The following is a 12,118-nucleotide window of genomic DNA, read 5'->3' as shown; positions in this document are numbered from 1 at the left end:
TGCGTTCCCGACTTCGCAGCATGTGGCGCCGATCGCAGCGAAAGATGGGTGTGTGGTCACTAAGGCCGCCTGTTGATGCAATCAAAGTTCATCCTTTTGGATCCATGTTGTGAGTCAATTGTTTTGCAGAAAAATTATACAGTGATCCAATCAAATAATTTTTTTAAAATAAATGATTGACTAGGAAAAGGTCAGCTTTCTTGCACCTCATCGGTCAGTCAAGATGAAGCTTCATTTTAGTCTTTGGTGTTTCCGTAACAGATCATTTGTCTAAGCTTTTATCTGAGAGTACCTCTCTGCAAGTTTGCAAATCGAGAGATGGGTGTGCTGTTAGGGTATCGCTTGTTCCAGCTGTTGATGCTGCCGCTAGTGGGTGCAGCGGCATCTGCAGCAGCTGCACTGCCTGGCTGCCGAACGAGATGCGGCGAGATTGACGTCCCCTACCCTTTTGGCATCGGTCCTAACTGTTCGAGGGAAGGCTTCTCACTAGATTGCAACACAACGGATGATGGCCTCGAGAAACTCTTTGTGTCCAACGTCGAGATCACCGATATTTCATTGCCACTAGGCCAGGCACGCATGCTCAATGAAATATCGTGGCAGTGTTACAACGTTAGCAACAATTCCATATACGGCTATGTCTGGTCTTTGAATTTCGTCGACACACCATACAGATTCTCCGACGTCCACAACAAGTTCACTGTGATCGGCTGCAACACCCTCGCCTACATCGGAGATTTCGAAAGGGCTGACAGCTACCAGAGCGGTTGCGTGTCTACATGTCACAACGAGGTGAGTTTGGTCAACAGCTCATCATGCTCCGGCATCGGCTGCTGCCAAACCTCCATCCCCAAGGACCTCACATACTATAAGGTCTGGTTTGATTCAGATTTCAACAGCTCGAGCATCTGGAACTTCAGTGACTGCAGCTATGCCGTATTGTTGGAGGCGAATCAGTTTGAGTTCCTAACATCTTACATCACAACGTACCAATTCTGGAACAACAACAACGGCAAGGCGCCTTTGGTGGTGGATTGGGCGATCGGAAACGAGACATGCGAGGTAGCGCAGCGCAACAAAACCTCGTACGCCTGCATCAGCGAGCACAGCGAGTGCTTGAACTCTTCCAATGGTCCTGGGTATCTTTGTAACTGTTCGAGTGGCTACCATGGCAATCCTTATGTCGCTCATGGCTGCCAAGGTCTGTTAAAGTCTCTTCTCTTTCTGGGATCTGCTTGCCTTTTCAGTTTTCATGATTTTGTTTCTGATACTTCCGAACATGTCTTAATTGCAGACATCGACGAATGCTCCGTTAAAGATCAATATCCTTGCCATGGCACCTGCAAGAACCTGCCCGGTAGCTACAATTGTTTCTGCCCGCCAGGTACACATGGTGATGCCTTCAATGGAACATGCACCCAACAGCAGAAACTTCAATCATCAGCGAAGGTGACTGTAGGTAAGCGTCTTTTTTCCACCATGACTTTTGTCTTTGTCGAGGATCTCCAAACACATTTGATGCCAAGTATTACGAATAAATTCTTTTGTTCCCTTTCTTTTCATGAATTTTATTTATTGCTTCAAATCCTTTTAATCTACCTGCACTAGAGACTATAGGTGTATCTTATAGAGAGGGTACTAATGACAATAGCCTTATTCGATTTTATATTCTATTGTCTTGTACCATCTCCAAGTAGCTGATAATTTTTTGATCTACATAGACACAAAAAAGTGTATTTACTTGAGAATGATCAATATTATGTTAAATTCATAATTGTAGGTACTGCTTTTATCAGCATAGATGGAACCAAGTTTGATTACATAACCTCGAAGAACTTTTGTCGTTAACAAAGTCTCCATGTTTATCCCTCTTATTGAAGGTCCTTAATCTTTATATTTTTTTTCAACTTCTGTCATGAGTTCAGACCTTTGGTTGTTTGTTTTTTTTTAGAGCTAATCATAAATTATCTTTTGTAATTAATTATCTTTAGTATTTTAATTTTTATACTTTCAAAAATTACATTAAGATCTCTGTACTAATGAAAAAGTAAAATATTTAATCTTGTTTTTTCTCACGTCATTGACTCTATTGACTAAAATACCATATAGTTTATCATCGAACATATATTAACTCTGTCTTATTTCGGTTTATCATTGAGCACGTGTAGTATTTTTGTCAAAAATAAGGAGAAATGGAATTATATTTCACTTTCGTAAATAGGAGAATCCTAATGTAACTTTTGAAAGTATAAAAATTAAAATATTAAAGATAACTAATTATAGAGAGTAATATATTACTAACCCTTTTTTTCCTCAGAAAAGTCTAATTAAAAATAATCCATTCATAGGATTCACTAGAGAAACTGCAAAGAAAAAGAGAAAAAAAGAGCATCAAGGATAATAGCATGCATAGCATAAATATGACCATGTAACTATAAAACCAACATAATGTACATAAAAAACATAATTTTTATTTCTCTTCCGGACCAAAATGCTTAGCTCCACACCGTGATGAGTTCTCTGACTCCATCCACGGGCCACACCGTGATGAGTTCTCTGACTCCATCCACGGGTAGCCCTTTCCTACTCGAGCCCTCTCACCCTGCCCTAATGCTAGGTCGGCTCTGATATCAAATGTCACGACCCGAGTCTGATGAGCTAACTGGCCAATATCTCCATTTTGTTCTTTCAACCACGGACCAAAATGCTTAAGCGAGAGTTAACATAGTACACTCATCAGACCCTTATAAGCTAATCATATACATTGCTCAATTCCGATGTGGGACTAATGGGATGTTACAGGTGTATGTGAAGAATGGTTAGCACTTGGATTGACCTCTATCCACTGATGGATCTTACAGTCAATTTGGTAGGTAATTTGGCCTTGTTATATATTTCTCTTCCTGCTTTTAATTGGTCTGAAAATTTTTGAGATACAGGTACGGGCAATGGCTTGATCTTTGTTGTCACGACCCGAGTCTGATGAGCTAACTGGCCAATAACTCCATTTTGTTCCTTCAACCACGGACCAAAATGCTTAGCTCCACACCGTGATGAGTTCTCTGACTCCATCCACGGGCCACACCGTGATGAGTTCTCTGACTCCATCCACGGGTAGCCCTTTCCTACTCGAGCCCTCTCACCCTGCCCTAATGCTAGGTCGGCTCTGATATCAAATGTCACGACCCGAGTCTGATGAGCTAACTGGCCAATATCTCCATTTTGTTCTTTCAACCACGGACCAAAATGCTTAAGCGAGAGTTAACATAGTACACTCATCAGACCCTTATAAGCTAATCATATACATTGCTCAATTCCGATGTGGGACTAATGGGATGTTACAGGTGTATGTGAAGAATGGTTAGCACTTGGATTGACCTCTATCCACTGATGGATCTTACAGTCAATTTGGTAGGTAATTTGGCCTTGTTATATATTTCTAGTCCAGCCACTGTTGAGTTACACATGTTGAAAAGGATAGATGCTGTGAAATCACAACAGGGTTCCTATGTTCTGTGTATCAAGCAGCTTTGTAATATTTCTGCCACATACGTCTGGCAATTTCTCTTCTGGGTTCTTTCAAATTGTTGAATATGACTTTGTCAAACGAAATTCTAATCTAAATCATTTAAACTAAACACGGGAATCAATCTGGCCATGCATGCTAATGATATGATCAGAGCCAAAGCTTCTTTCTAGCTCAGGAATGTCTTTTATATATATATATATAATGAAATCTGCCAATTGTCTCGCTCCCTCGGCGGGTGGCTCAACGAGCCAGGGGTGTTCTTAGGAAGTCAGCACTACATCGTGTGAGGGGACCTTGATAGGTGTTGGTATCGATGGTGGTTGAGTTGTTGATCGCGACTGAGCTGGTGGCTTCGTTTGTTAAGTTAGCTATGACAAAAGCGGAGCGACAAATTGTATAATACTCATTAGTGTCTGCACATATTGGGTGAGGTTCAAGAATATCTCGATTGGAATGAGTAGGTGGCTCAAGGTTATTGTCGGGATCAAGAGACCTGGGTTGTTGAACAAATGTCAATATTGCACCGGTGTTTGTGCCAAAGTGGATGCATCCAGGTGTGATGGCTATTCCCCCCCAAGTGAAAATGGTATGGGTCATGGGCAAAATTTCGTTGCTCAAGCATTCATTAAGAGGATTGACTAGTCGACATTTTTATAACATCGAGCCCTTTTTTTAGCGTTAAAAATGTTAGGCAAAGAAGTCATTAATATCTTGATAAATCCGACATAGTTCATACCCATATACATTGGATTATCCAAAGTACCTCTGATGTAGAAATATCATGTTTCTGAGATACCACCTAGATATCAAGATTGAGGGAGGTTTCCCGATTTGATTCCTTCGACGCTAAGTTAGTAACTTGAGGTGTATAAGTATGGATATAAATGATCAAAAAAGGTTCTAGCTCATTGTATTGATGATGAATTTTTATATTTAGTCACGGAAGGAGAGCAGTCTCTAACCACTCTTAATGGTCTCCTCTTGACCTCTTATCCACATGAGTGATAAGACGAAACAACCTTGAACTGTTTGCCTTAGACCTATTTTAGACTCTTATCCACATGGATAAATGTGTGAAAGGTAACCTACATCTTTTTCTCCAATTCAGGACTCACGTGAGGGTTATGTGTGTCATATCTTTTTCTTTCTATCGTTCGTTGATCTACTCAATTTGATACTCTATTAAGTTAGATTTTAACTAAGTTTGACAAAGAACATGTTTCAAATTATAATTATGTGATTATTTTCTTCCTTTTCCGGATCATGAAGTGGTATCCTCGTGAAATTTCTTTCGAGATTCGACTTAATCGCAGAGGAAACAAAGATATTGGAGGACTATTTGTTGCAATAAAATGCATAATAATTGGGTAAATATTCTAAAAAAATTGTTATAGTCTAATTTTCTAAAAACGAGTTAAGTAGTGTCATGTGTAAAAATTGTCATTCATGAAATAATGTTCAATATTAATAACTCGAAATGCCAGCAGTAGTTGTAAGGCTTAAAGAGCTTTTATGTAGTGGAGATATCTGTGTTTAAAGAGCCTTTTAAGTTTTCGAACACCTTCTGATCAGCACTATCCACTGATCATGGAAGAACCGCGGCTTCGAGCGACAGCGTCGACAGGTAGAGGAGGGCCTCCAGCGACAATGTCCCGTTCCTCCGCACCGCCTTAGCCCCTCGCTTTCCTCCGGGCAACGCTGCTGCTTACCAATCGACGACCCTTACAATCCTCACCGAATCGACCATGAATCATAGCCCTAGTATGATGTGTAAGAAGTACCCAACCTAGTGTGCCATTTGCATCTAAGCGATTCCCCGCTTCTTGGGGCAATGTCGGTGCAGCCCTAATCTGGCGCTTCTTCCCTAGAGCCGATGATCGTGCTCCGACATCGACGACGATGGCTCGGTGGGCAGGTCTCCCCCCTGATAAGGGTGTTTGCGCTCGGAAGCTTTAGGCATGGGTCTCGACGACGGCGCCAGGATTGGCGAATTGTCTTCCGTAGTGTGTCCGGCAGGGCATTCAAGCTCCTCGGTCTCCTTCAGAGGTATGTGAAATCATTCTCAACCACTGAATGTTCTAACCTATTAATTCGCTATTATTCTGCATGTTTTTTATTCCTGGTTGATTCTGTCATCTTATCTTTTGATTGGTAATAGAAGTATGTAAATCATGATAGAGTCATATAAGGTTTCTACAAGATTTAACTGAACAAAAAATATAGCAAGTGAGGAATATGTATGTACATGAGAAATGAAGACCTTTCCTGTTTTATTCACAGTAACAGGAAGAATGACCAAAGGCAAATTAAAGGTAATATGCCATATTAAAGTGATATTTGTGAAGGATGTGCATGTTATATGATAACAAATATATAATTTCCAAACTTTACAAGGATATATATATGCCTTAAAAATGAAAAGGATAACGAATCACCATGCAAACACCACAAGGTGCACAAAAGACATGGATGAACATATGCAATCGACATTACTTACGAAAGAAGCTGAACGCATAAGACCCGTTTTTGAAGACATTTGCACCAAAACTTTGCATTCCGCCATGTCCATCTCGACCATCATACATCAATCACTGGTTTTTCTTTTGAAGTTTGTGCAGAAAAACCAAGAACGCCAATTACAATGTTGGAATTTAACGTGTCCTTGAAAATATACCGATGGGAGATGATGCTCTGTAGCTGACAAGTGATATGATCTCCACTTGTAATAGCCATAGATGGGTATCATAACTTAAAAAACAATTATTAAATTGAAGCGAGAATAAAAAAATATTTGACCATCACAAGTCTTTAACAGTTATTTTCAAGGACCGAATCATCCATCAACCACCAGTCCTTTGTGGAAGAAGAAAACGTTGACAAAGAAGCTGGAGACAGATTGCCAGGCACAACTTTCCTTCTCCATGTCCATCTCAACTAGCATCATCCACCAATCACTAGTTCTTCTTGTACTACGAAAGAATGTTGTCATGAAAAGACCTATCAGCTGATTAGTCATTGGTTGAATAACCAAGAACACCAATTGCAACATGGGAATCAAATATACTTGAGAGGAATTGGTCATCGTTCACAAGCCCAACATTCAAACTCAATTTTTACCGAGCAACTAGGGAGGAGTTATGTTCCTTGCACCTCATCGGTCACTGAAGTGGAAGCTTTATAAGAGGGTTTGGTGTTCCTCTAACATTATTTCTTCAGAATTTTTAGACCTTTATCCTGAGACTGCATTCTCTTCTAATGTGCAAATCGAGAAGAAACCTATGTTAGTCTATTTGCAGAAGCAAGACACAGCCTTGGGCAGAACCAAAATGGAGGCGCTGTCAGTGTACCAGCTGCTGCTAATGCTGTCGCTGACAGGTGCAGCGGCATCTGCTGCAGGTTCACTGCATGGCTGCCGATCAAGATGCGGCTTTCCACTAGATTGCAGCACAACAGATGATGGCCTCGAGAAGCTTTTTGTGTTCAATGTCGAGATCGTCAACATCTCACTGCCACTGGGGCAGGTCTGCATGGTCAATGAAATATCATGGTAGCGTTAGAACGTAAGCAACAATTCCAGAGACAGCTATGTCTGGTATCTGCCAAAACACCATACAGATTCTCCGACGTCCACGACAAGTTCACTGTAATCGGCTGCGACGCCCTCGCCTATAGGCAATCTCTGCCATTTCCTTGCTGGGTTATGTTGTATGTAAGAAAATGGTTATCTAAATATTATCATTTTAAACATTTTGCATTGGTCGTGGAGCTTTTTTCTTTATGTTCTTTTTTCAAATAGAAGAATTAATTGAACAGGTCCATGAAAATCCAGTGGAGGAGGATGCTCGATAGCAGTCCATAGACTTTTCTTTGCTTGTACTTGTATTGTTCTGAAGGGTCGAATCATCCTATTAGTAGTCTGATGTCGTTTTGCGTTCCCGACTTTGCAGCATGTGGCGTCGATCGCAGCGAAAGATGGGTGTGTGGTCACTAAGGCCGCCTGTTGATGCAATCAAAGTTCATCCTTGTGGATCAAAGTTGTGAGTCGATTATTTTGCAGAAAAATTATACAGTGATCCAATCAAATAATTTTATTTTATTTTAAATGATTGACTAGGAAGAGGTCAGCTTTCTTGCACCTCATCCGTCAGTCAAGGGGAAGCTTCATTTTAGGCTTTGGTGTTTCCATAACTTACCATTTGTCCAACCTTTTATCTGAAGAGTACCTCTCTGCTAGTGTGCAAATCGAGAGATGGGTGTGCTGTTAGGGTATCGCTTGTTCCAGCTGTTGATGCTGCCGCTAGTGTGTGCAGCGGCATCTGCAGCAGATGCACTGCCTGGCTGCCGAACGAGATGCGGCGAGGTTGACGTCCCCTACCCTTTTGGCATCGGTCATAACTGTGCGATGGAAGGCTTCTCACTAGATTGCAACACAACGGATGATGGTCTCGAGAAACTTTTTGTGTTCAACGTCGAGATCACTAATATCTCATTGCCACTAGGCCAGGCACGCATGCTCAATGAAATATCGTGGCAGTGTTACAACGGTAGCAACAACTCTACGGACTACTCTGACTGGTATCTGAATTTCGTCGGCACACCATACAGATTTTCCGACGTCCACAACAAGTTCACTGTAATCGGCTGCGACACCCTTGCCTACATCGGGGGTTTGAAAGGGAACGGCAGCTACCGGAGCGGTTGCGTGTCTGGGTGTCAAAACGAGGTGAGTTTGGTCAACAGGTCATCATGCTCCGGCATCGGCTGCTGCCAAACCTCCATTCCCAAGGACCTCGCATACTATGAGGTCTGGTTTGATTCAAATTTCAACAGCTCGAGCACCTGGAACTTCAGTGACTGCAGCTATGCCGTATTGTTGGAGGCGAATCAGTTTGAGTTCCTAACATCTTACATCACAACGACCAAATTCTGGTACAACAGAAACGGCACGGCACCTTTGGTGGTGGATTGGGCGATCGGAAACGAGACGTGCGAGGTAGCACAGCGCAACATAACCTCCTACGCCTGCATCAGCGAGCACAGCGAGTGTTTGAACTCTTCCAGTGGTCCTGGGTATCTTTGTAACTGTTCGAGTGGCTACCATGGCAATCCTTATGTCGCTCATGGCTGCCAAGGTCTGTTAAGTCTCCTCTTTCTTGGATCTGCTTGCCATTTCAGTTTTCATGATTTCGTTTCTGATACTGCTGAATATGCTTTAATTGCAGACATCGACGAATGCTCTGATAAACATCAAAATCCTTGCCATGGCATCTGCCAGAACCTGCCCGGTAGCTACAATTGTTTCTGCCCGCGAGGTACATATGGTGATGCCTTCAATGGAACATGCACCCAACACCAGAGACTTCCATCATCAGTGAAGGTGGCTATAGGTAAGAGTCTTTTTCCCACCATGACTTTGATGCCAAGTATTACAAATGAATTCTTTTGTTCCCTTTCTTTTCATGAATTTTATTTATTGCTTCAAATCCTTTTAATCTGTCTGCACTATAGACTAGGTGCATCTTATAGAGAGGGGACTAATGACAATAGCCTGGTTCGATTTTTTATTCTGTTGTCTTGTACCATCTCCAAGTAGTTGATGATTTTTTTTTATCCACATACACAAGAAAGTGTATTTACATGTGAAAGATCAATAATATGTTAAATTCAGAATTGTTGGTATTGCTTTTATTAGCCTGGATGGAGCTGACTTCGGTTGCTGACCCTCGAAGAAAGAAAGAAAATTTTCAACTTCAATAATATGTTGTCTTGTACCATCTCCAAGTAGTTGATGGTATTGCTTTTATTAACAAAATCATGTTATTTTTCAACTTCAACGATGAGTTTAGACCTTTGGCATCACCGTGACCGAGAAAGAAAGAAATTCTTGATGGTTATGCTTTTTTTCTCTCGGGCTAATCACAGATTATTTTTAAAATTAGTTATCTTTAACATCTCGATCGTTATATTTTCAAAAGTTATATTAGATCCATATACTTATGAAAATGAAATATTTGATATAATTTCTTCTCATACTATCGATCCTGCTGACTGAAATACCATAAAGTTTACCATAAACATTCTTCTCATACTGCGTGGACTTTAGGTATTCTAGTTATGTAGCTTAGCACAATGCTTACGCAGAAGAAAAGCAATAATAATAAGCATCCAGGATTTTATCATCAGAAAAGCAGAGCACAAAATTGTTCGTGCTCGTATTATAGTTTCCAGTAACCACAAAACCAAAATAATATGCATAAAAAACATAATTTTTGTTTCTCTTCCTGGTTTTAATTGGCCTGAAAATTTCTGAGATACAGGTACTGGCAGTGGCTTGATCTTTCTACTAATTTCCGGCATGTGTATCTATGTGATTTTTCAAAGAAGAAAATTCATCAAGATTAAGGAAAGATATTTTAGAGAACATGGAGGTTGGATATTATTGGAAGAGATCAAGGCTAAAGAAAGATATTTTAGAGAACAAGGCCTTGCATTTAAGATATTTGCCAAAGAAGAATTAGAAAAAGCTACAGAGAAGTATGATAAGAACCGAGTCCTTGGCAGAGGAGGACATGGTACCGTTTACAAAGGAGACTTGGAGGACAGTCGTGTCGTTGCCATCAAGAAACCCAAGATCATTGATGAGAGCCAAAAGAATGAATTTGGAAAAGAGCTGCTTATTCTGTCGCAGATCAACCACAAGAACATAGTTAAGCTCTTGGGTTGTTGCTTGGAAGTGGAGGTTCCGATGCTGGTTTATGAGTTTGTCTCGAACGGGACCTTGTTCCAGCTGATCCACGACAACAACAGGGCATCTCCCTTTTCCTTGGTCACTCGCTTGAGGATCGCTCATGAGTCTGCCGAAGCTCTGGCCTGCTTGCATTCATCAGCTTCGCCTCCCATCATTCATGGCGACGTGAAGTCTTCCAACATCCTTTTAGATGAAAACTATACAGCAAAAGTTTCTGACTTTGGAGCTTCGAAGCTGGTTCCAAAAGATGAGGATCAGTTTGCTACCTTGGTGCAAGGGACTTGTGGTTACTTGGACCCAGAGTACCTCCAAACCTGCCAGTTGACAGAGAAAAGTGATGTTTATAGCTTCGGCGTAGTGCTTCTGGAGCTGATGACCCGCAAGAAGCCAATTTATTTTGAAGCATCTGAAGATGAGAGGAGCCTCGCATCATGTTTTATTCTGGCGACAAAGGAGAACCGACTTATGGAGATCTTGGATGATCAGGTGAGAAACGAAGGGGATACGGAACTGATTCAAGAAATGAGCGAGCTCGCAAACAGCACCCATGGATACCGCAGAATACCGAGGAGAGTGAGAGCTTGCTCAGTCAACCATCGGTTGACCATGAGACATATTATCATGGAATTGAAACCACTACTAGCTATAATCCAGAGAAAAGATTGGGATTGGACATCGAATATGGAAGATGATGACCTGGTGCATGCCCAAACTCTCTGGTTCTCGAGGCTTCTTGATGCAATCTTGAATTGATACTGCTGCTATGTATACTTGTGATCGTGTGTGTTTGTGCCAGTGTATAATAGCGAAGAATATTTATTAAATACTACAGGTAATCTCTGTCATTTCCTTGCTGGAATATGTTGTGTGTAAGAATAAGGTTATCCCAATAAATATTATCATTTCAAACATTTTGCATTGATTGTGGAGCTTTTATCATTCAGGAAATGTTCCATGATCGGCTGACCTTGTTGTCACCATGCCTGATATATCATTATCTAGTCTAATAATTGAGATTAAAATGGTATAAACAGTCCATGTTATTTATCTATGTCCATCTGATCTATTTAAGCATTAGCATGAACAATTATACATTAATTGCCACCCGTTTAATATGAAAATATGTATTATTTTGTGATCGCCAGTGCCGTAGCACTTCCCTGCCCTGTCGAACAATCTCGGCACAACCCTGGTCTCGCTCTTCTTCCCCATTGCCGATGATGGTGCTCACGGTCATATTGATTGGATATGCTTCTTGAGTGGCTACAACCGGTGCTGCGGCAGGATGCTCGCCTCACGATCCATCAACGTGCTATACAGATTGTACGCCGCCCTATCCCGGGAAGCCGGAGATCCTTGCGGCTTGGAGTTGGATCCCGATGCCGACGACGATGATAAGGTGGGCGGGTCTCTCGTGCCGGGAGAGGTGCTCATGCTTTTCTGGATCTGCTGGGTCATGGGGCATTCTTCGAGGATCGCGAAGATGTCCAGAAACGTAAAGGATCCTTTGGTGCTCCCTCGGAGGAAGATGGGGACATTTGGAGATCCGATGTTTTTGATAGAAATAATAGAAGATAAGAACAATAATTGAAGAAGCTTTATTGTAGAAATGAAATAGCTTTAGCTTGAATCTATTAACATGTTCCATCTCCTATTTATACAGATTAGGAGGAAGGATTTCCCTCAACAGAATAAACATAATAGAAAGATTTCCTCATATAATTGGGGAAATCTTATCCTCTATCAAGTTGGGAAAATCTTATCTTCTATCATCTTGGGGAAATCTTATCTTCTATCAGTTTTGACGGTCGATAAGGGTGTTTCTGCGCAGAAGTTTCGGA

At 41.3% G+C, this 12,118-nt stretch overlaps 1 protein-coding gene across 1 annotated transcript; it reads left to right on the top strand.

The window, feature by feature from the left end:
• The first annotated feature begins 259 nt into the window (after nt 1-259).
• Nucleotides 260-11,136, top strand: LOC135597947 (wall-associated receptor kinase 3-like). The gene is made up of 6 exons (XM_065091457.1): nt 260-1,201; nt 1,295-1,459; nt 6,755-7,050; nt 7,764-8,661; nt 8,752-8,916; nt 9,847-11,136. Exons 1-6 carry the CDS (start codon nt 319-321, stop codon nt 11,028-11,030), a joined length of 3,591 nt encoding a protein of 1,196 aa, XP_064947529.1. The 5' UTR covers nt 260-318; the 3' UTR covers nt 11,031-11,136.
• Nucleotides 11,137-12,118: the final 982 nt, after the last annotated feature.

The sequence above is a fragment of the Musa acuminata genome, chromosome BXJ2-1 (genome assembly GCF_036884655.1).
Source record: "Musa acuminata AAA Group cultivar baxijiao chromosome BXJ2-1, Cavendish_Baxijiao_AAA, whole genome shotgun sequence".
NCBI lineage: Eukaryota > Viridiplantae > Streptophyta > Magnoliopsida > Zingiberales > Musaceae > Musa > Musa acuminata.
Note: the sequence above shows the minus strand (reverse complement) of the source record. Positions and strands in the feature narration are given on the sequence as shown.